Raw genomic sequence first — 26191 nt, 5'->3', positions numbered from 1 at the left:
TAAAAGATGATAAAACTCCACAGCTGAGTAGTAATAGACATCTGCCTGCTGTTCCTTCTAAAATTTTTTCTACAGCCTTAGTGATACTTGTTTATAATTGCTCCTAAACTGTTTATCATGAAAACTGATAATATTGAGTACTATTTAATATTCCTCAGTATAACTACATCCAGATGAATTTGTAAAATATTTTATTTTAGCATTTTATATTTGCATATAGTGCTTTTAAAGCAAGACTTGAGCACAAAAAAAGTCAGGAAATAATGTATCAGAAACCATTTTCATTGTTCCGTTTCCAAACCAATTAGAATCACCCTAACCTAAACAAAAAAGATAACATGCTAATTAGTTGTGAGAATTTTGTATATTTTATTTACACACTTATTTGGCATTAAAAGTAGATATTTTTTCTTAAAATAATAACCTTAAGGGGAAAAAAATCTTAAAAGAGGTGAAGGCACAATATTGCAACATTGGAAGTATGGAATAATAAAAATAAAAATGACTATGAGCACTAAAGCTCATCTTCGTAACTACTAAACTGTGCCATTTTCTGTAATTACAAGCTTCACAGAGCTTCAATTCACAAGATGAAATACTTTGAAACTGGTTCTCCTAATTCATCTACACCTGGACACAGTGTATTATCAACAGTAACAATATTCATATGCACCATCACATTTACAGAACACTAGTGAAATGCTGCACTAGAGGCTTGAGAGGATTTAAACGCATTATTTGGAATTCACATAACAAGACAGGTATTATAATTCCTATTTACAACTGCAGACATAAAAGCTTAGAAAGATGAAGTAAACTACCCAAGGCCTTTCTGACTTACACTATCTCCTATACTAGTAGTTCTCAGTTTTTGCTATGAATCAGAATGATCTGGAGAACATGTGGGGGGAAAATCTCCAAAGTATTTCTGGTCTCACCCTCAAAAATTTTGAAGGTCTAGGCTGATGCTGATGCGGGTGGTTCATGGACAACATCTTGCTGCCTAGTAACACTGTCAAAGAGTTATTTTCTGTGTTATTTTGTTTTTAACTAGATTGAAGTGATAGAGGAGGCAGGGATGGGAACTTCTGCAGGCTCCCAGGGCTTAAATTACCTGCAAAAACAATCAGCTGAGGAACTTTACTGTCAACAACAGCTGTTATGAAGCTGAATGTCATTAAGAGACAAAAGGAATCATTCAATAAGGACGTCTGGAGATGAGTCAACAGTATAAGTAAATAACATTAATGAAGATGACAGAGTGGTAAGGCTCCACTGAAAGGAGAGAAATCTTAAGCCAATGGGCCTTATAAATTCAATAAGTAGGGGCTTCAGAGGGTGAAATTAGTCAACAAGGGACTCACCACTCTATCTCACTCTATCTAAGGATCAACTGATTATGTGACACAGGCAGACGGTAATTCCATACTGATGGATCTCCAGCATTCTAAAGCAGGACTCAGATTCTCCTTTTATTATTTAAATGTCTAATGTCATAAAAGTATGTTTGAGTCAATTTCTGATAACCATAATAGGATAACCATAACCTATTTAACTTCTCCTGACACTTACAATGAGGAATATGACTAAAAGAAACTTGCAAATGAACATTCTGCTGTAATACTACCTAGAAGGAAGGTGAGTCAAATAAGCATAAAAAGGTTGGAACCAAAAAAATATCCCATGTTGAAAAATTAGTAGTTAAAGTCTGGTTATTGTCACTCCTAATATGGAAACTCATTGACAGGGTTTTTCACCTTTTTAATCGTAAACTTCTTTAGAATCTGCTCACATGAAAAAAGCACATACATTTGGAATTGTGTGTATGATTTCAGAGGGCCTTGAGAGGGCATTCATGGTGCAAAGACCCTGGGTCAAGAAGTATTTATTTATCTACCTAGCTATCTATCTAATTTATTTTTACTGCCCTTGAGGAACAGGACTACCCCAGAGACAGTGTGTCCAGAGTAGCAAGAAACTCCAGTAAGATCAAATCAGAGCTATCTGTTGTCTTCCCCGAATGAAGCTCTTTCTCTTCTCTCTCTCTCTCTCCTCTCTCTCTCTCTCTCTCAAATATACATATATATAACTTTTGTTGTCATCAATCAATTTGTGAGGACTGGCCAAAAGTTAAGTTAGTTCATGTAACTCCACAGAAAAGCAGCAGTGTGTAACAAGAAAGTGGCACCTTCCGATAGTTTAAGAGTGCTAACACAAGTAGAACTGTTATTATCCTAAAAGAAAATTTTAGCCTGTGCGTCTCCAGGATTACTCTGGTTAAAAGTATTAGGAGATTCAACTATAAAAAGAAGGGGTAATTTATAATCTCTCTGAGGCCAACTTTTAAGACTCCATAGGTACTAGTGAGATGGGGTGTAGAAAGAGCATGTGCCTTCTTATGACATCAGTGTAACGCTGGACTGCTGAAAATTTCAATAGATTAAGCTGTTTAAAATACGTCGCAGCTCAGTTTATTCCTCAGGTAATCAACTATTAATGGAAAATTTCTATACTGGATGTTCAGCTTAAAATTTGGGATTACTGCTGCTTTGAGTGCTATTTATACAGTTGCGAAAACTGTTTACTCTTTTCTTGGAAATGCCTTCTTTGTCAAGACTACCTAGTTTGAAAGTTTTTTTGTTTGTATTTTTTAAAAATATCTCAAGGGCCAGCTACATCAATTAAGCTCTAAACAGTTAAGGGAGGTGGGGAGTAGGCAAGAGTGGGTAACATAATTCATACCCTACAGTACAGACTAAAGTTAATTTCTAAATAGCTGAGGTGACAGAAAAAGGACTTTCCAGGTTAACATGATTGCAAAGCATACGTTTACATGGCATTTATTTTTACTCTCTTTAAAAGGAATGCAAATCATTTTTACCTTTTTATTGAAATTGGTTCTGGTTCATGCCACTCTACACAGCTGAATACAAAGGATCAGGGTATTTTACAGCTACTTTTATTATAGAAGCAGCATTTAACTAAGCCCAACGAAGTACAGTGACCTGTCGGGGTTATCAACAAATTCACAGTAGTTCTTAGAATCCAGGTTCTAGACTGTCTTCTCCCTAAACTAACGGGTTTTCAACTTTCACCACTTATTTCAGAAGATTTTAATTAAAATATTATGCTGATTAATAAATGCTATATAATTGCCAAAAAGAACTTCTAAGGTAATAAAACAAAGAAACCCAACCACATTCAGATTCTGACTTTTCAAGAAAAACCTCCCGTCTGTGACATCAAGTAAAATCTGACTGATACGGTTTTACCTCTGTGTCCCCACCCAAATCTCATCTTGAATTGTACTCGCCTAATTCTGTATTGTGGGAGGAGCCTGGTGGCAGACAATCTGAATCATGGGGGTAGTTTCCCCCATGCTGTTCTCATGGTAGTAAGTCTCACAAGATCTGATGGTTTTATCAGGGGTTCCTGCTTTTGCATCTTTCTTATTTTCTCTTGCCACTGCCATGTAAGAAGTGTCTTTTGCCTCTTGCCATGATTCTGAGTACTCCCCAGCTATGTGGAACTGTAAGTCCAACTAAACCCCTTTTTTTCGTGAGAAAAGACTGAGACACTGGTCAAGGCATTGTTTGCAATCACACATGCTGTCAGCCTTGTGTGTAGGAGCAAGTAGAGAAGAACTACAGATTGTCACAACCTGCTCCTGTGGTCATCCACTCTACTTCCCACAAATAAAAAATTCTGGCTCTATCAATTTGTAATTTTGTGATACAGAAAAGATTCTTAATCTTTAGGTTTATTTCCTTCTATTAAATGAGTGAACCTTTTCAGAGCTCTGTTGTTTTCTGTTTGCTTGTTATTGGGGGTAGGAGAAGAAAGTTATCCCAGCATTAAAATGACTTCTAAGAGGCGTTGCACATTGCCTCAACTAGTTTAGGCTCACAAGAGGGGCGAGCAGAAGAAATTAGATGCTGTAAATGTATTTGGAAGCTGTGTGAAACAAAGAGCACTGTCACTCTCCTGCTACTTTTCCACAACTCCTATCCCCAGCACTGAGCTTAGCACAGTTCCGCGGAACATCTTTCCTACTTATTTTTATTTATTTAATTTCTTTAGCAATGGCAGGCTGGAGTGCAGTGGCACAATCTCAGCTCACTACAACCTCTGCCTCCTGGGTTCAAGCAATTCTTGTGCTTCAGCCTCCCGAGTGGGTGGGACTACGGGCTCACGTCATCATGCCCAGCTAATTTTTGTATTTTCAGTAGAGACGGTGTTTCACCATGTTGGCCAGGATGGTCTCAATCTCCTGACCCCATGATCCACCCGCCTCAGTCTCCGAAAGTGCTGGGATTACAGGCGTGAGCACCAGCCTTTCCTACTTATTATACAGCAGATCTGTCAGCATCAGACCTGTTCTATGCAAGGCATTATTCTAGTTGCAGGGGTTATGTTAGTTTAAAAAAAAAAAAAAAGAATTTCTTATCGGCATGGAGCTATGAGGGGAACTTGAAGGACTTTAAGCAAAGAAATAGTAAAATTATCAAAACTGTATTTTTAAAAGTAGTCTCATATTCTTTACATATTCTTGCATTGTTTCAGTGGTTATAACAAGCATGTACCACTTTTGTAATTTGAAAAATATCAAATAAAGAAAAGAACTGCTGGCAATGTAGAGGAGAACTTGGAGGGCGGGCAAGACTGGCAGTTCGAGGCTGCTTAAGGGACTGTTCCGACCCGCAACACAGGGGATTTGTGAAGAGGAACTGAAGGGAGGTAACACTAAAGGGAAGAAGGAGCAGTGAAGAGGTTCAAACAATATTAAGACAGTAATATAAATAAGGGAAATTAATTGCAGGTCAGAGAGCAAAAAGTAAACAGGAGAACTTTCAAATATGGGGCTTGGGCAGACAGTGGAGAGGTGTTTTGAAACATATTAAAAAAAAGAGTGAGATCTAAAATTTTAGCTATTACATAAATACTGTATGCATTACATGCCTCATGAATACACGCATAGAAATTCATCAAAATGCTAACAGAGGCTGGTTCTGGATGGTAAGTCAATCATTTTTTTTAAACATCCTTTTCCAAATATGTACAACTATTAAATATCAATAAAAACATACACAAAAAAAATCCTTTCCCTATATCTTTGAAATTTATCAAGAGTGTGTACTTTTGTATACGTTTTGTATATTTTCAAATCACGTTTCTTCCAAAAAGCAGTTTGCCTTTGGTAATAAAATTCTATGATTATAAAACTCCCATGAGAAAAGCTGGTCAAATGGCAAACCATTCTATATTTCATAAACTTATTAGACTGTCCATAATTCTTTTATCTTTGTGAGTTCTCACTAGCTATGAGTTTAGTTTACGAGGGTGAAGCAGTCACAGTAGTTGTATATTTTCTTTTCTATTCAGGAAATTCACTAGCTGAGATAGGTGACAGAATTGAAAGCAGGTATTTTGCTGATAGTTATTTGATTACTCAGTAATCAGTGTAGTCACTTAACAACTGTCTACCCCTACTTTGAGGCATTTCCACAGATATGTGCGTGACTGACTCTCTCACTTCAAATGGCAGCTTCTCAATAAGGCCTATTAGGATTATCCTAATTATAAGAGCAACGTGCCCTTTTCATCACTACCACCACAGGCTTTCTGATTTTCTTTTACTTGTTTCGTTGTTTTCAATACACTTATCATCTAATATAAACTCGTTAATTATATTTAGCGTATATCTCACTGCCTAGAATATAAGCTGCTGAGGTCTAAGGTGGATTTTTGTTATTTTTATTCCCAAACACATCCCCAACCCCAGCAATGCTTGGCAAATAGTGGATGCTCAAATAAATATTTGTTGAATTAATGCATGTATTAATGAACAAATCCATAAAACAGTAAATGAAAAAAAGCAAATGACTAGTTTTTTTTAAAGTACTAAATATTGTTTTACAAATAACCATCACTAATGTTTTTTTACTTTAGAAATTACTGATTCCCTGCTTAAATATTTGTAAACACCAATTTAGTCTATGGGGTTCAGCAAAGTTCTCTCTTCATACATATTTCTGTTACAAGTTTCCCTTCAGATTCAATAAACGTGAGAACTGCTCATACAAATCAAATAACTTCTCTAATTAGTTAAAATTTAAAAATATAAACTTTACCAGCAAACGATGTAATACTGTTTTAACTTTAGAGATTCCAAACTGTCTCATTTAAAAGTGTTCATTTACTACTGAAGACCAGTAAGAAACTCTACAATTTTTCATCTAACCACATGATAGGTTGATTTTTTTTAAATCCTTAATAATGAACCACAAGAACAAGGGAAAAGAAACAAGAAGGCAAAGGCAGTTTATTCCAAGCTCAGTTTGCTATGCCTCACAGTTATAGCACCATCTACTGTTTACTATGCATAAATGTTATAAGGGCTGGTAATGCAGAAGTTTTTTGTCATTTAGTTTTTTAAAAATGTTCACCCATATGGATGAAATCATATAAGTGTATGTTTAATTTGATAACAATCACATGTCCAACATGGAAATGTAGAAGTGAAAACTGAGAAATCAATGTAGTATTAGAAAAATAAACCATTTACGTAAGTCTCAAACAAGAATATTCTTCAAGAAAAAAAGGACAAAAGCCAAATACAAGTTATTAAAAGAGGAAAAAAATTAAAAGATACTTTAGAACCTTGTTAATGGAGTATTTCAAAATAAAAAATTCGACAGAAAGGAAACTATCACATAAAACAATGAGTTTATATTTGAATATCTAAGAATTCGCCGTAGCCCTTTTTCCCTACAGACAGCATTATAACAAGGCCTCAGTAAATTAACAACTCCCAGTTAATTACATACATTTTAGTATACTAAACCATGACTATTTTAGCTTATTCAATAGTTTGTAACATGTAAATCTCTTTAGTGGCAATGCAACTGTCCCTACCTTTACAGTGACACTAACATTACTTACACCAATATAGGCTTTCCCGATATCCTAGGATGTCTTAGCACTTCTGACATAGCATCTTTTGTCTCTTCCATTCTCTCTTCATCACTTGAATCCACCACAAATATTACCCCAAAGGATTCAGCGAAGTAATTCTTCCAGATTCCCCGAATTCTTTTTCCACCTCCCAAGTCAAAGATGGTGACTTCAAACTTTCCTTGTCTAAGGTTAATTTTTGAAAATCCAACAGTAGGACCTATATCTTCAGGGCATTCTGTTTAAAATTATACAAAAAAAAAAAAAAAAAACTTTAGACTTTAATTGGTAATGTTAATTTTTCAACTAAAATGACACAGAGTGTTATTTGTCTTATTTTAGCACCAAGTGGAATATTTAGTATTCACTTACACAATAAATATTATATTAAAGCATACTGATTTGGGAACAGTCCAGAATATCAAACTACAAATTTTACTCCATGCTGATAGGAATTTTTTTTCCCCTGATATAACACCTGCACCTAGCATGTAATCAGTACTTAATAAGCATCTGTTGAATTAATAAATGAATAAAGTCTTGCCTTTATGGCTATTTACTGTCCAAGTTACAAACAAGAAAAATGTCAACCTTTCAATACCATAGGCATCCACAGGGGCTGTTACAACATCTGTGGAGTTATAAAGAAAACCATGAACACTTAGAGAATAGAGGAGCTTAGAAGACTGAGAGAAGCTATAAATAATAAGACCACTCTTTTTTTTAATTAGCCAAATTAAAGCTATATTTGCAATAAAGAGACCTTTAAGGGCAGCTTGCAACAAAAAGTTGATTTCATTCTTTCTATAGAAACATATTTTAGATGTTCCAGTAAATACATAATTGAATTTTTTTGGCTTTCTATCTATGAAAACACAAAGAAGGTACAGGATGTATATGAACTTCCAAGGAGTGATGATGACAGTTAAGAGATTTAAGATACCTGAGGATCATAAAGGACGTCATAGGAGAGATGGAATTTAGGCCTTAAAGCTGTGTAGAACAGGCAGAAGAGGAAGGGTAATGGCAATGTAATGGAATATGAAGAAATTGAACATTGTGCCTGCAGCAAACCCTTAAGATTATGAATGCAAACAGAAGAGCGTTCTGAAGATAGAGAACAAGGAGCCACTGAAAATATCTGGCAGACCAATGATATAATTAAGGTGACTGAAATAGTGTTTTATTAAGATTAATCTTGCAAAAGTCTCTAGACTAACCGAAGTGATAGTGATAGCCTCTTTTCAGAGAGGCATGAAAATAAAGGAATAGAAAAGAAAGAACTCATGAAATATTAATGGAACCTGCTGATTCATGGCTGTAGAGAAGAGTTCAAGCTTCATGTTTGTCTCTTCCATTCTTTCTTCATCACTGGAATTCACTATAAATATTATCCCACAGGACACTGTTCAGACTTGCATGATCAAAACAATAGCCACAAGCCACATGAAACTTTTTAAATTTAAATAAACTGAAATTAAATTAAAAATTCATTTTCTCTGTTGCATCAGTTACATTTCAAGTTTTCAAAAGCCATATGTGGTGGCTGGTACAGTGGCCCAGGCCTGTAATCTCAGCACTTTGAGAGGCAGAGGCAAAAGGATTGCCTAAGATCAGGAATTTGAGACCAGCCTGGGTAACACCTAGAGTTGAAAAAAAAAGCCACATGTGGCTAGAGGTCCACCCTAATGGACAGAGCCAATATGGAACATTTCTATCATGGCAGAAAGTTCTATTGAACACCACTGGTGTTTAGAGGGTCTTATTCCCACATTTAGCAAAACATTTGCTATTAAAAGATTCATTTGAAACACATTCGCTAGACTTATGTGTGACTGAGAAGCAAGCTTACAACACACCAATTTCTGGTAAGCACCTTAGTGAAGTTTACACAGCACCTGAGAAACTTAAGAGCCACTACAAATCATACTTTTGCTAATACTTTCATTATCTAGAAAGAGAAAAAGGTAAAGTTAGACATATAAGCAGCATGATTTCCCAGAAACAGGATTACATTTAAAAATGTGATCTAAGCCTAACCAGAACTAGTTTGTGTGAATAAAACAGGCAGCTGTCTTTCAGTATGAATAGAGAGGAATCCCAGGAAATCATTAGTGAAAACAAATCAGCTATGCTGAAATAGGTGTAAGGGAACTAACATGCATCGAACACCTCCTTGGTACCAGGACTCTGTTAGGCATCAAGGGTGCAAAGATGAATTAGATATTACTGCTGTCCTCAAAGTACAATGTAATACAGAGAAGGAGAATATTAACAGAAATAACACAGAATGTGTTATGTTCTTTAAACAAAATAATCTAGAGACAATAGTGTATAGGAATTCAAGGGAAGGAAGGTGAAAAGAAGGAGGGGCGAGTTATGGTCTAGAAAGGCTTTCAGAGAAGAAATAAAATCTTGGAATGAAGACTTCATTGTAAGTGAACACATAAAAGCTACATAATTGTAACAGAGAAGGAAGAACTATATTTTAGGCAGAGGGAACAATGTAAGCACAGATGAAATGATGGCAATATGCCCAGTGAACCAATTCAGATGAAGAAATTTTTTTCAAGGTTACATGGTAGGCAGAGGCGAAGGTCTTCAGGACTTCCAAAGCCTGTTTCTTTTGATACATGGAACACCTTCTATTTGTGTTTCACATTTTAATGTTCACAAATTCAGCATTTGTGTTTCACAATTTAAATGTTCAGGTACAGCTTTCCCATAAATCCTTCTCTGACGATTCCTCCTACTTCTACTATCACCTTTACCTCTAACATAATACTCTGTCTTCTGCGGATCTTCACAATAGCCTATACTGTCTCAATACATGGGCCCATGTCTTTGTATCCTTAGCACTCAGCACAAAGCATATAGGGCTCAATACTACAGCACCAAACCACTGAGATAACTGAAGCTGCTGTCCCATACATCCATCCTTTCTCTTGTCCTTCTATATATTTATCCATCTATCCTTGTACATATTTAGGGCCTCTTATAGATGAGAAATCATACAAGAACCAGGAACACAAAGATATATGGTCCCCAATTCTGAGAATTTCAGTAAAGTATATGTGGTAAGACATAATCTCTAGAAAGTCCAAAATAAAATGCAAATATATAATCAATAAATTTTTGAGCATTTCTTATAAGCTAAGTAATATGCATGGTTCTTCTGATCTCATAGAGATCATCTCCTCGGTTGCATCAGCTACATTTCAAGTTTTCAAAAGCCATATGTGGTGGCTGGGTACAGTGGCCCAGGTCTGTAATCTCAGCACTTTGAGAGGCAGAGGCAAAAGGATCACCTAAGATCAGGAATTTGAGACCAGACTGGGTAACACTGAGAGCTAAAAAAAAAAAAAAAAGCCACATGTGGCTAGTGGTCCACCCTACTGGACAGAGTCAATATGGAACATTTCTATCATGGATCAGAAAATCCATCTTCTGATCTCATAGAGCTCTAAGTCTATTGGGGAAATATGTATGTGTGTGTATATATATATGCATATATATAATAACTACATATAAAATACACACACACACACACACACACATATATATACGCAAGTAACTATAATTTGTTTTTTTCTCTTCACAAATAACTACAATATAATGAAGACATGTGAATATCCAACAATGCTAGGGACCAAGCCACACAAATAATTTTCATACCAAAAATAACAATAGTTCCCTATTAGGAAATACTATTTGATAGTTGGAGAATCCTAGATTTTTTAAATCTAGGCTCATCACTGCTTATGACAGACTATAATCCCCAACTACGGCAGGTAGGGGTGGCCATGAGAGGAAGCTAGCTAGTTAAATATCTGGAGGAGGAAAACCCTGATACGTGTATGGTACCTGCCAATTTTCACAGTATAAATACTTCAACCATGGCCTATCTCAAACTAGTAATGTGAGGTACCTGAACACAGAGTTGGGAAGAGAGATGCATAATCGTCTCTCTCTAGTTGATAATGGGCCAATATGAACAGCAGGTGCAGAACACCACTGCTTCTAGTCAATGGCGTGTGAACTAAAATGATGCAGCAGCTTCTGGTTCAGCTCCTAAAGGAAAGGAGGATGGCCTCCCCTTACCCTTTACCTCTTCCTTCTAGCTGAAATGCCCATTTTGTAGTGAACTGCCTTTGACCATGTAGGTGAGGGAGAACACGGGGGATGGCAAAGCAAATAGAAGAAAGAATTGATCACTAACACCATGGGGTTGCCAAACCTGTCCTTAACTACTTTTGCCTCGGCTGTTATAAGAAAGAAATAAAACATCTATCTTGTTGAACCACTGTAATTTTAGGTCTCTGTTAGAACAACTGAACCTGTGTCCAACTAATACAATTACTGACAACCATGAAGAAGAGAAGTTGATTTAAAGAAGTAAAGTTCCAGGAAGAAGTGGTACTTTTATATCAAGATGCTATTGAGGGCTGGACGCAGTGGCTCACACCTGTAATCCCAGCACTTTGGGAGGCCGAGGCAGGTGGATCACAAGGTCAAGAGATCGAGACCAGGCAAACCCCTTTCTCTACTAAAAATACCAAAATTAGCTGGGTGTGGTGGCACACACCTGTAATCCTAGCTACTCAGGAGGCTGAGGCAAGAGAATTTCTTGAACCCAGGAGATGAAGGTTAAGTGAGCCAAGATCGCGCCACTGCACTCCAGCCTGGGTGACAGAGTATGACTCTATCTCAAAAAAAAAAAAAAAAAATTTTGAGGCTTGTATAAATTATGGTAAAATTAAAAAAACAAAATCCATATACAAATGAGCATGGCCAAGCTCCACTGAAAGTTTATTCATGGCACTGAAATTTTATAATTTTCATGTGTTATAAAATATTTTTCTTTTAATTTTTTTTCAGTCATTTAAAATGCAAATCACATTCTTAGCTTGTGGGCCATACAAAAACAAGCGGCAAACGAGATTTGACCTGGAGGCCATGACACCTTATCTAACCTCCTTTTATCCATTCTGTTAAAGCCTGACATTCATGGGCACAGGCACCTAAGAATGTGCTAATCAGATTACCTAATTTATTATGTGTACTGAGTGTACTTAAAACATCCTTCTTCCTTTCTTTTACATATTCCACCTCCACATATCCCTAAGTTCCTTTTACTGAGTCCAGAAAATGCTTAATGCCAAAGCTGCCTTCAACTTTGAGCCCCACCCCCTTTCTCTTTTTGTCCTTCATCCCATATTTACTCTTCAATTTCTTACTTGGAAATTTTTTTAAGACTCTAATTTCATAGATCTACTTGAAGCTTCCTAGATTTGTCTGCTCTTGCCTTTTTATTTTTATGTTGTCCCACTTATTTAACTAGAGAGAATGTCTACTGATCTTTTATTTCTGGTTCTTTTCTTACTTCTCCGCCTTTTATTTTTTTTAATTTCCATGTGAAATTGAGAAAAAGGTATCTGCTAGTTTCTTTTCAGATGTGTCTCCCTCATCTCTGACTGCACTGCCATTGCCTAAATCCAAACCCTCAGTTTGTTTCTTTCATCTATAGTGCCACAATAGCTTCTTTTTAATATTCATATTCTATTTATTTAATTATTTCTATTTTTTGGAGTTGCGTTCACTGTTGCCCAGGGTGGTCCTCAAGGGATCCTCCTGCATGTGTGTGTGTGTGTGTGTGTTTAGAGACAGGGTCTCACTTTGTCACCCAGGCTGAGGTTCAGTGAAGTGATCACAGCGCACTGAAATCCAAACTCCTGGGCTTGAGCTATCCTCCTGTCTCAGCCTCTAGAGTAGCTAGACTAGAAATGCGCCACGATGCCTGGCTAATCTGTTTATTCATGATAGCTATTTTTGTGAGTACACAGTAGGTATATATATTATGAGGTACATGAGGTATTTTTGTATAGGCATGCAATGCATAATGATTTCATCATGAAATATTGGTATCTATTCCCTGAAACATTTGTTCTTTGTGTTACTCTTTCGGTTGTTTTTAAATGTTCAATTAAATTATTATTGACTACAGTCTCCCTGTTGTGCTTTCAAATACTAGGTTTTATTCATTCTATTTTTTTTTTTTTTCACAACAGCTTCCTTTTTTTTGAGAAAAAGTCTCGCTGTGTTGCCAGGCTGAAGTGCAGTGGGGCGATCTCGGCTCACTGCAACCACTGCCTCCCGGTTCAAGCGATTCTACTGCCTTAGCCTCCCGAGTAGCTGGGACTCAGGCGTGCACCACCATGCCCAGCTAATTTTTATATTTTTAGTAGAGGCAGGGTTTTACCATGTTGGCCAGGATGGTCTTGATCTCTTGACCTCATGATCTGCCTGCCTTGGTCTCCCAAAGTGCTGGGATTACAGGCATGAGCCACCATGCCCAGCCTATATACAGGTCACCTACGGCAGCTTTCATACTATAATGTCAAAGTTTTGCAGTTCGGAAAGAGACTGTATCACCACAAGGTCTAAAACATTTGCTATCCAGCCCTTTACAGAAAAAGTTTGCTGACCACTGGTTTAAATAAAGATGATGAGTGCTCTGTGAAGACATAACATAGAAGATAACATAAACACAGGCTTTAGAAAAATTCATACACAATAACAGGTACTTAATATTATACAGTAGCATTTGAGATGAGAAAATGCTTTTCTCCAACAGTGAGTTTTGCAAAATGTTAATAAACGCCCTTCCACTATTTAGTAAGCATGATATCTTACTGCAATCATCAGTTTCCAGAAACAAATACATGTTACGCTTTTCTCTCAGTTCCTACCCTTTAGATCAGTGGTCCTCAACCTTTTTGGCATCAGGGACCAGTTTTGTGAAAGGCAGTTTTTCCATAGATTAGAGGGTGGAGCTGGGTTTGGGATGATTCAAGCACATTACATTTATAGTGCACTTTATTTGTATTACTGTTAATTGTAACATATAATGAAACAATTCTAAAACTCACCATAATGTAGAGTCAGTGGGACCCCTAAGCTTGTTTTCCAGCAACTAGATGGTCCCATCTGGGAGTGACGGGAGACACTGACAGATCATCAGGCATTAGATTCTCATAAGGAGCACATAACATAGATCGCTTGCACGTGTGGTTGACATAGGGTTCGTGGTCCTAAGAATCTAATGCCACCACTAATCTGACAGGAGGTGGCGCTCAGGCAGTAACACAAGTGATGGAGAGAGGCTATAAATACAGACAAAGCTTCGCTCACTGGCCTGCTGTTTACTTCCTGCTTTGCGGCCTGGTTCCTGACAGGCCACAGACCCATATCGGTCCATAGACCCAGGGTCGGGGACCCACTTTAGATGCATGACTAGTGATTCTAGGTGCCCAACAAAGTCACTAGCGCGGACACTGCCATACTGTAGCACAAAGCATTAAATTAAGATTAGCTGGCTGGGCTGGGCGGGGTGGCTCATGCTTGTAATCCTAGTACTCTTGAAGGCCAAGGCAGAAGGATAGCTTGAGGCCAGGCATTCCAGACCAGCTTGGGCAACATGGGGAGGCCCCAGCTCTACCAAAAAAACCCTAATAAATTAAAAATTAAAAAAAAAAAAAGATTAGCCAGCATTCAATGAGATACACTCAATCCGATGTAATATATATGATATATATTCAACATTCAATGAGATGTAGTACGTATAATATAAAGCCATTTAATGATATAGAGGTTCTATCTATAACTTAATTATAATAATTACATATCATATTACAAAAAGCATCAAAAGATTCAAAGAACTATGCTGGCTAACTATATTTCTACCTCTCTTTCATCCAAGCATAGCCATGTGACTAACTTCTAGCCAGGAAAATATAAGAAGAAGATGAGTATTCTTAAAAGCTGGGGTAGGTCATCTTTTTAAATTTTTCTTCCTGTTGTCCAGAATACAGATACTATGCCTCTTAGCAGATCAAAGGCCTCAAGAAGTCTGTGCATCTCTGCATGTATTCAAATCTGAAACATGATAATAATCTGGCCCCATTAAGCCAGAACCTATTTGCCATATGAGTCACAAGTATACTAAGAATATAAAGTAATGCAGTACACAGTATCTGTACCAAATTACTAGGGAACAAAGCAAGTTAACACAAATAAATAATTCAGAATAATTTAATAGAGTTCAGAAAGCACATAAATATTTTCAGCTTACCTCCTTGGATTCCCTTTGCTGTTGCGGTTTTACCAGCATTATCAAGTCCCAGCATCACAAGAGTCACCTTTCTTAAAATAATAGAAATTTAAAAATCACTTTCTTTGTTAATTTAGTATTAAGGAAAATGAAATGCAAATTCATTAATTCAATCAACATTTAAGGAGCACCTATTAAGCACAAGAAAATCTGCTGGAAGCTAGGGGGCACAATGAGGAATAAAATATAGATTCAAAAACAAATTCATGAAAAATACCTTTAAAGGATCATCCTTTTGTTCTCTAAGCAAATAAAGTAAAACTGTACAATAGATAATCCAAAGGACAGAGAATATGGGAAACAAGGAAGACAAAAAGGGAGGCAGGGAGACAATCTAACTGAGTTATCTATTGTGGCTAAAGATTCAATTTTCTAGTTACTTCAAAGCTAACTAATTATCACAAATCAGTTTATCTTATGAAAGTACATACGCCTTTTTAAATACGTAGCAACTTACTAAGCATAAATTTATATATAATAACAAGATTATGAAGTGCTAACATTTTGAAAGACAGTTACTACAATTGTAAAGTTGAAAATATTCTCACGATACAGTTAAACTCCATAGACAAAAAAAAAAAAAAAATCTACTTCAACTTTAATACTGAAGAAACCTAAGTCCAGGTAAATTAAGTAGTCTGGTCAAAGGTCACACAATGTAACTATACTTAAAGAGTCAGAACCAGAACCTAATTTACCTAACTTGTAAGGACTCAAATGTGAGACAGGTATGAAAGAACAAGCCCATTATACTAGTCCTGGTCCTATTAACTGGTGATTCAGTTTACCACTACATAGTCATTCCTGTTCCGGTTGAACTTTGCGCAATATAAGAAGTGACACGTCCATTACCATCACGGATTTGGAAATGAAAACTGCTTTAAGAATACACAGAAAAAGAAAGTCACAGCTTAACACAGGTGCCATATTTAGACCATAGGGTATGGCCACTCTCCAATGGAGTATACTTATTCCTCTTTAGCAATCATCCCATAAAGGATTGAAAACAGAATTTAGATGGCTGTAAGGGGTGTTCTTTCATTTCTCTAGGCTTTGCTCTTTTGGATTTAGACCTGCAAAAAAAAAAAATTCAGGTGTACTCAAAAGGGCCATATAACAGAGAGGACAGAGGTGAGAGTGTGAGACAGTCTAGTTATGGGTCACTAGCTGTCAGTCTGGTAAGAGCCAAATGGGCAATTTATTAAATAAATAGTCACTGACCATCTTCTATATACCAGACACCAGTGTTCTAGGTCCTTGAGATACACGTGTTTATTACAGCAACCACCATCATAATAAAAGACAAAAACAGATAAAGAAATTCTTCCTTATTACACTTACACTTTAGTGACAAGAGACAGACACTAACAGTATGATAAATAAGTAAAGCACAAATTTTAAAGTATATTAGAAAGTAATTAGGTACTATGGGAAAAAAAATAGAGTAGAACAGGGTACAGGGAACCAAAGATAGGGGTGGGAGGTGGGGGCAATTTTATATAGAGAGATCAACACAGGCCTCATTCTTTAGGTAAAATCTGAGCAAGGACTTGAAGGAGGGAGTGAGTTATGCATTATGTCCAAGGCAAGAGAGAACAGCTGGTGTAGACACTTAGTACAGAAACGCAGGAAGGTCCAAGAATCAACAGGGAAGCCACTATGACGAAACCAAGTGACAAAGGAGCAGAACAGGAAGGAAGCCAGGAAGTCAGAGACACGTTAGAGACCAGTTCATGTAAGCCCATGGGGCAATGTGAGGATTCTCACTTCTACTATGAGTAAAATGAATTTACTTTCCATATTAATTTCCTTTGTTATCTAGGAGCCTTTACCTTTTCTAGATGTTTCAACCATCCCATATCTAGCATGGGAAATAAACAGAAGCTGTGTCTATTCTTGACTCAGTGAGAGAGTAAGGTAAATCACAATAAGCAGCACTCCAGGGCCCCATTCTCAATTGGCTGGTGGCAAAGCCAGTGGGAATGCCACAAAGACCCACAGCAGATTATAAATTTATGGAGAAGAGGTAGTAGGCAAGGTCTAGGAACCTCTATCCATCTAGAAATGCACCTGCATTATCAACTGTGAAAAATATGAATTTAACTACTAAGGAAGCTGTAAGATATTTAGAATATAATTTATTTTGTTTGAAGAATTCATAATTATGAATTAAATAATTCACAGAACTATCAAAGAACAAGATTTAAGTACAAAATAACCTCCAAAACAAAATATAGTAAATGACTATCCAGAGAAGATGGATAACGTGGCATTTAAAATGAGTAGCTTAGCAAAGCATGGAGGTGGATCCCTGTAGTCCCAGCCACTCCAGGGGCTGAGGCGGAAGGACTGCTTGAGCCTGGCATGTCAAGGCTGTAGTGAGCCATGATTGTGCCACTGCACTGAAGCCCGGGCAACAGAGCAAGACCCTGTCTCAAAAATAAAACAGGCCAGGCGTGGTGGCTCATGCCTGTAATACCAGCACTTTGGAAGGCTGAGGTGGGCAGATCACTTTGAGCTCAGGAGTTCAAAAGCAGCCTAAGCAACATGGCAAATCTCAACTAAAAATATAAAAATTAGCTGGGCATGGTAGCACACACCTGTAATCCCAGCTACTCAGGAGGCTGAGGCTGGAGAATCACTTCAACCCAGAGGCAGAGGTTGAAGTGAGCCAAGATCACACCCCTGCACTCCAACCTGGGCATCAGAGCAAGACTGTGTCTCTAAAATAAAATACAACAAGCCAGGCCAGGCCCAGCCTGGTGGTTCATGCCTGTAATCGCAGCACTTTGGATCCCCAAGGAGGGCAGATCACTTGAGCCCAGGAGTTTGAGACCAGTCTGGACAACATGATGAAACCCCATCATTACAAAAAAAAAAAAAAATACAAAAACTAGCCAGGTGTAGTGGTACACACCTGTAATCCCAACTACCCAGGAGGCTGACCTGCAAGAATCGCTTGAAACCGGGAGGCAGAGGTTGCAGTGAAACGAGATTGCACCACTTGCACTCAAACCTGGGCAACAGAGTGAGGTGCTGTCTCAAAAATAAAATAAAATAAGCTAAAACAAAATAAAATTATGAAATATACAATGAATTGGACTAAAGTCATGCTAATATTAAAGCTAATTCAATTGTTCTTTATGTATAATGCATTTCAAGATCTACAGTGCTTTAAACATTACCATGAACCAAAGCAATTACTTTTGGGGAATAAATCCCTGTTTTCTACTAGTTTACATCATTTATTCCATAAATATGAAGCACCTATTACATAGTAGCAAACAAACATCCACAATTCTCAGGCCTCATAAACCTTAGAGCCTAGCAAGAAAACAGGCATTGGAGGGTTATAATTACAGTAACAGGTGATAACTGCTATAAATTATGGGAAGCAACAGCAGTCATAAGGATAGGGAGCAGGCCACAGAGCCTACTCTGGAAGTCAGAGAAGACAATACCACTAATACACAAATAAGCATCAATGGAGTCGGCACTTCCTGGAAACATCACGAAACCTTTTCACATCCTTTATGAATCAAAGTAAAAATTCTCCGATATACCTTTTTATGGAAAATAACCCCTTGTTCTCTATTACATAGAGTATCTAATGTTTTTCTCCATTATTGTCAAGATTAAAAAAAATATATATATCTAAATACAAATCTACTGTGCATTTCGAAACATTATTCCTAAAGCCACCAAGAGAGTTAGCTTTTACTGTAAGAGTCTGTCTTTATTTATAAGCTATTATGCTCAAACAAACAAAAATGTCCTTCAAAGAAGAAAGTCACTTTAGAGAATTATAATAGTGTTGGGACTGGCATAAAATAGTTCTATTTTCACTTTGACTACCTTTGCAACTAATTTTCAAGATTATGTCCTGTTCTTGAAAAAAAGGCTGTAATTAAACGTTTTAGGGAATTAAAGCACTAATGAATAAACATAATAAGCAGTACAAATAAAAATCACAGCATGAATTACTACAAAGCCTGAGAACACATTAAATTTATACTTTCAGAATGCGATTAAAAGGTTAACATTCACCCAAAACTCAAACTTCTTTGCAACTCTTCAAGGAATAAAGAGGTACAATTTACCTAACCTATGTCAAAATATACACGTAGCTATGGCTTTTTAAAATATGATAAACTGGACAGTCATGGTGGCTCACATCTGTAATACCAGCACTCTGGGAGGCTGAAGCAGGAGGATCACTTAAGCCCAAGACCAGCATGGGTAACATAATCAGACTCCGACTCTACAACTACTTTAAAAAAAAAAAATTAGCTGGGAATGGTGATGTGTGCCTGTAGTCCTGGCTACTCAGAAGGCTGAGGTGGGAGGATCACTTGAGCCCATCGAAGCTGCAGTGAGCCATGACTATACGACTGCATCAAAGCCTGGGGAACAAAATGAGACCCTGTCATTCATTCATTCATGCATGCACGCACACATGCATACAAAAAATATGGTAAATTATTATTGGGAACAGTTTGGCTGTGGTGCTACATGACAACAGAAAGATCAAAGATTGCCTCTTTTAGTCTAATGGTTATTTGATCAAATACATTAGACCTTCAAATTGAAAAAATAATATGGAGTGCTCTTAGGTTTACAGTGTCTAGAAAAGTTGATACTAGCAATAAAACCAATCAATTTGGTCAGATGGTAATTCAATTAAAGCACTTTAAGCATTGTGGACACAAAAATGCCTCTGAAATCATTTCTGTCCTGAAGTGCTCAACCAGAGCACATTAAGCATGGTGGACACAAAAACGCCTTCAACATCATTTCTGTCCTGAAGTGCTCAACCTCTAGTGAGAGTGACTAGAACATAAATACAAATACATTCTGACACTATGACAGTTTATATGCAAGATGATAAAGGAATACAGAACAAGGGGACTTTATCCAGCCCCAAGTTAGGGTAGAAGGTCAAAGAAGCTTCTTAAACAAGGTAATGCCTAAACTAAGTTCTTAAAGTGAGAATTTAGCCAAGCAAGGGAAAGGTAAAAACAGAAGGAGGATGGAGGGGTTCCAGACTGAGAACACTGCACAAGAAGATATTAATCACGTTATGAGTTGATAAACAAGGGGTTAAGAGCACATCTCAGTACAGCAGACTTAAACAAAAGAACATGGTCACAACTCAATACAACTGTGTATCGAGTCTAAAGGGAATCTGACATACTTCTACTTAAGGAACCAGTGAATGAGCATTCCTAGTCCAAAAATCTGGAACCTGAAATGCTCCAAAATTCTAAACTTTTTAAGCACTAATATGATGCAACAGTGGAAAATTCCACCCCGACCTCATGTGACAAGTCAGAATCAAACTTGTTATATGCACAAAATTATTTAAAATATTTTATAAAATTACCTTCAGGCTACTGTATACATAACATAAATGAAATTTGTGTTTAGGCTTGGAGGCCATTCCCAAGATACTTTGTTTTGTATATATGCAAATATTCCAAAGTCCAAAGAAAATTTTTAAATCTGACAAATTTTTAGTCCCAAGCATTTCACCTAGGAGATACTCAACTGGGCCGGGCACAGTGGCTCACGCCTGTAATCCCAGCACTTTGGGAGGCCGAGGCAGGTGGATCACTTAAGGTCAGGAGTTTGAGACCACCCTGGCCAACATGGTGAAACCCCATCTCTACTAAAAATACAAAAAAAAAAAAAAAAAAAAAATTAGCCAGGCATGGTGGTGCACACCTGTAATCCCAGATACTCGGGAGGCTGAGACAGGAGAATCACTTGAACCTGGAAGGTGGAGGCTGCAGTCAGCTAAGATCACACCATTGCACTCCAGCCTGGACGACAGAGTGAGACTTCATCTCAAAAATATAAAAAAAAAGAGATACTCAAATTGTATTATCAAATAATTAATGATGTAACCTTTCCAGGAGTGAAAGGGATCACCTCACTCCTAATATTATAGTCATCCCTATGTCTTTGATTACATACCAGACTAGAAAGGCTGAGATACAAAGGACTCTGTGGCATTATAAGATTTACAGTATGTTACACTAACAATAAGTAACATAAGAGGCATTCTGGGTACTCTGAAATATAGCCACAAACTTGGTATTAGAGACCTGAGTTCAAGTGCCAGATTTGCTGTTTCTAAGCTATATGACACACTACTTCTCAGAATTTCATCAATAAAATAGATAACAGCCACTCCAATGGGATGTAACGAAAATTACATAAGACAATGCAAATAATGTGCATAGTGCTTGCGTCACACAATAAATGCTCAACCAAGAGGTATTCTCATTACAGCACAAAGTTAAAGACAGGGAGTCCACCACGAGATGAGGCCAGAGAGATAGCTAGGACCAGATTATGGAAGAGGCTTACTAGGTTCAGTGCTGGATATGTTGATAGGGGTGCTGAAGTCTGAAGCTGGAAAAGAGATCTGGACTACACTTTTGAGTCCTGTGAGCGGCAGTTTAAACCATGAGAACGGATGAAACTACCCAGGGAAAGCACAGGAAAAGGAGTCGGAAAACAGGAAAGAATGGAATCCTGAGAACTTTTGAAGAAAACCTTAAAACTGTGGTCAAAATAGGGAAAAAAAAAAAAAAAAAAAAAAAGACCAAAGAAATGGCAGTACTGGGAAGGGTTTACAGGAGGGTTAAGAGATACACAGTATCAAACAGTGTGTAATTCTGTCAATAAAAGTACTATTTTTTATGACTACCTCAAATTAAATACCTCAGAATTAAATCATCTCAGCTTTTCTCAACACTGCAGTAACCAGTGCTTTGAATTTAGACAGCTCAAAGGTATTTTACCACCATCTACTGTCACACTGTCCCTGTAAGGGGAGCAGGTACAAGAGTCTCAAGGTTTCAGTGCTAATAAGTAGTCCACAGCAGTTTCCACAGGAAGGTTAAATACAATGGCTTGTAAAAATAATAACTCTTATTTTATAAAGTAACTTGAATTTTCCATCTTTAAATTTGTTCACATTTATATAGACACAAAAATCAGGTACCCAGGTAGTCTGGCTCATCTTCACCAAGATATCTTGGAATTTTTCTCCTGTTTTAGGCCCACACAATCAGAACTTAGTGCCTGTGCCTATTAGAAGGTACAGACAGCACAGCAATAAGAAGGTTCACTAAAGTCATGATTGCGTGCTATTGATAAAACCTAACTATGATGTTTATAAAAAGCTAACCATAGACCAGGCATGGTGGCTCACACCTATAATCATCCTAGCACTTTGGGAGGCTGAGGTAGACAGATCAATTGAGTTCAGGAGTTTGAGTTCAGCCTCAGCAATATGGAAAAACCTTCTATCTACAAAAAATAACAAAACTTAGCCAGGTGTGGAAGTGTGTGCCTGTGGTTCCAGCTACTTGTGGGGCTGAAGTAAGAGGATGGCTTGAGCCTGGGAGGCGAGGCTGCAGTGAGCTGGGATCATGTCGCTGCACTCTAGCCTGGCTGACAGAATGAGACTGTTAAAAAAAAAAAAAAAAATCTAACCATAGCATTTTTCTGCTTCAAATACCTATAGAGAATCAAGTCTAAGTCTGGCAGCCCCCACTTCTGCCACTCCCAGGAGGCCTGCCATGCCAAAGATTCCCCCCATGCTGAGGATTACCCCAGCCCTACACAACCATCCCCTGCTACTTTTTATACAGGCTCCTCTACCAGAACTTGTCATAATCAGCTCTGTAGCACCTATATCAAATGTGCTAGGTACACAGTAGGGGTCTTTACTGAAAGAAACAACATAAACATGTTCTGACCCCCATTTGCTGAGTAAATACTAAGTAAAATTAAAATACATAACTTTAGGTTGAGAAAGTACTATAATGAAATTAATTTACATAAATGTTCACATCAAAATAGTTCAATATTAAAGAAAATCATTAAATCCACATATATCAAGTTGGCTGAAGTTTTCTGAAAAAGCTTACATGCTCATGGTTTCAAGGTCCTAATTAACTGAAAGACTTTCAAAACTGAAATAGGGGTCTCAGCAGCTCGGGTGGCGGGAGGAGTGCCAGCAGCCAGGCAGCCCAGCTTCTCGGAGGCTCTCAGCGCCGTGGCCCACAGGTGCCCAGCAAGCGCCCTTCCCACCACCAAGATGCCCAAGAGGAAGGTCAGCTCAGCCGAAGGGGTGGCGAAGGAAGAGCCCAAGAGGAGATCTGCACACTTGTCAGCTAAACCTGCTCCTGCAAAAGTGGAAACGAAGCCAAAAAGGCATCAGGAAAGGATAAATCTTCAGAGTAAAAAAAGTGCAAACACAAGGGAATAGGGGAGCAAAGGGAAAACTGGCCAAAGTAGCTAACCAGCAAACTAAAGATTTACCTGCAGAAAACGAAGCAACTAAAACCGAGGAGAATCCAACCTCTGATGAAGCAGGAGAGAAAGAAGCCAAGTCTGATTAATATTATATACCATGTCTTATCTGTAGTCCCTGTCTCCCTTCTTGTACAACCCAGTGTATTTTTATCAACTGTTTTGTGCGTGCACGTTTTTTAGTAGCTCTAGAAACATCTTTAAGAAGCAGGAAATCCCACCTCATCCCATTGTTAAGTATAAATGTTTTTTCAAGAGGTGTAATAATTCTCTGGTTGTTTATTTTTTTGGTGAAACCAGAAAATAGTATAAGAATATTGAATGGCAGGAAGTTTTGGCTGTCTTGGGTATCAGCTCAACATTTCATAGCTGGGAGCTTAGTTTTTATAAATGGTAATACAAAGCATACTAAACGGCAATAGAGTCAGAATCCTGTCTTTAATGTCCTGAGCCTTTTAAATTACTTCTATTCCCATGTCGTTTTTTCACAGAATTGTTCCCTAAAGAAAACCACTGCTTGATCATGGCTCTCCCTGTCAGAACTGCATACACTGTAACATCTTTGGTCACAGAAGTCCTGTTTTCCTAATAACTGTGTTAATGTGCTGTGAAAGATTGAAAATTTGAGTATATAGTGTACATGCTATTGAACTGTGAATTGGTGGAACATGTGCAGCTTATCAACACTTGTAGATACTGGCTCTTGATATCCTCTTAAAAAAATTTGCCTCCAAATGTTAAGTTGGAACCTCATTATAATAACTATTTAAAAAAGAGGCCAGGCACAGTGGCGCAGGCCTATAATCCCAGCACTTTGGGTGGCCAAGGTGGGAGAATCACTTGAGGCCAGGAGTTTGAGACACACCTGGGCAAAATGGTGAGACCTTGTCTCTACAGATAATGAAAAAATTAGCCAGGCAGGGTGGCATGTACCTGTGGTCCCAGCCACTTGGGAAGCTGAAGTGGGAGGATCGCTTGAGCCCGGGCAGTCAAGGCATGGCAGTGAGCCATGATCATTTCTCTGCACTCCAGCCTGGGCAACAGAGAGAGACCCCGTCTCAGAAAAAAGAACTACAATACAGGTTTTCTAGATTTTTGGTATGTATGTATGTTAAGAATATGTTAAGTATTATGTACAAATTGAAATGTCTGTATACTTATTCTCAATACAACAAATAAAATCTCAATTACAAAAGAAAAAACTGAAATAATACTTAGTAAAAAAAAAAAATCAAAGGTAGCAATTAAGAGATCCAAAAGTCTGTTTTGTTTTTGTTTTTGTTTTTGTTTTGAGACGGAGTTTCACTCTTGTTGCCCGGGCTGGAGTGCAATGGCGCAATCTCGGCTCACTGCAACCTCCGCCTCCCGGGTTCAGGCAATTCTCCTGCCTCAGCCTCCTGGGTAGCTGGGATTACAGGCATGCGCCACCATGCCCAGCTGATTTTTTGTATTTTTAGTAGAGACGGGGTTTCAGCATGTTGACCATGATGGTCTCGATCTCTTGACCTCGTGATCCACCCGCCTCGGCCTCCCAAAGTGCTGGGATTACAGGCGTGAGCCACCGCGCCCGGCCCCAAAAGTCTGTTTTATATCACTTTAGTTATTTGCCAAAACAAGTAAGGACTTCTTAACTCAGGGGCTAATCACTAATATTGTTCAAGTCAATACAATGTACATAATAGATCTCCTAAGTGAGAACATAAGGATATCTTATCTCAGAATTCCTTTTTATATAACAGATATAAAAATTAATATGTCAGAAACACTGGTCAGGTACAGTGGCTTATGCCTGTAATCCCAAAACTCTGGGAGGCCAAAACGGGAGGACTGCTTGAGGCCAGGAGTTTGAGACCAACCTGTGCAACATGGTGAGACCTATCTCTATTTACCAAAAAAAAAAATCAGAAATATAAGCATCATGGTATTAGGGAGGATTAAACTTAGAAAGCATTTAAATTATGAATCTTTCCTGAATGACATATGGCAATCATTGGAACACCTACAAGCCTAAAGTTTCTCATCTGTTAACTAAGGGAGATAATACTTCCAGTATGATAATTAGATAAAAGCTATTTTCTTTTTCAAGAGACGGAATCTCGCTCTGTCACCCAGGCTGGAGTGTAGTGGCAAGCTCTCGACTCATTGCAACCTCTGTCTCCTGGGAGCAAGCAATTCTCCTGCCTCAGCCTCCCAAGTAGGTGGAATTACACGCACCTACCACCACGCCTGGCTAATTTTTTGTATTTTTAGTAGAGATGGGGTTTCACCATTGTTGGCCAGGCTGGTCTCAAACTCCTGGCCTCAAGTAATCCACCCGCCTCAGCCTCCCAAAGTACAGGGATTACAGGTGTGAGCCACCATGCCTGACCTATAAAAGCTGTTTCTAACTTCAAAAATATTAAGAAATATTTTTGAAGTCGAGAAAATATTTCACTAAAAATACTAAAAAGCCAATTTTGACACATGGAAACTCTATTATCTAAAATATTTAAAACTACATGGAGCAAGTTCTAAATTTTAACATAAACACACAAATTCTAAAAGTAACAAACATATACAAAAAAAGACTTTAGAACATGGGTTTATGATACATATGTGAGAATTTTTAAAAATCGCTATACAAAAAATTGATAGAAGAAAAAATTATCAAAAAAAGTGTGATTTTAGGCCGGGCGCAGTGGCTCAAGCCTGTAATCCCAGCACTGTGGGAGGCGAGGCGGGTGGATCACGAGGTCAAGA

At 37.8% G+C, this 26191-nt stretch overlaps 1 protein-coding gene and 1 pseudogene across 5 annotated transcripts in view; one reads left to right on the top strand and one right to left on the bottom strand.

The window, feature by feature from the left end:
- ARL13B (ADP ribosylation factor like GTPase 13B) overlaps positions 1–26191 on the bottom strand; it is a 75088-nt gene that overhangs the window by 41327 nt on the left and 7570 nt on the right. For 2 of the 5 annotated variants that reach the window (XM_032277203.1, XM_032277202.1), the window contains exons 2-3: positions 15086–15156; positions 6943–7192 (exon numbers count right to left, since the gene is read on the bottom strand). In XM_032277203.1, the coding sequence (XP_032133094.1) occupies positions 6943–7192; positions 15086–15156 (321 nt within the window). Of the gene's footprint in view, positions 1–6942; positions 7193–15085; positions 15157–18070; positions 18102–26191 lie in introns of those variants that run through there. The other 3 variants (XM_032277204.1, XM_032277205.1, XM_032277206.1) reach the window with 3 other exon arrangements.
- Positions 23238–23541, top strand: LOC116551006 (annotated as a pseudogene).

This window comes from Sapajus apella, unplaced genomic scaffold (genome assembly GCF_009761245.1).
Source record: "Sapajus apella isolate SASKATOON/1434 unplaced genomic scaffold, GSC_monkey_1.0 scaffold8, whole genome shotgun sequence".
NCBI lineage: Eukaryota > Metazoa > Chordata > Mammalia > Primates > Cebidae > Sapajus > Sapajus apella.
This window is presented reverse-complemented; position numbering and strand designations above follow the sequence as displayed.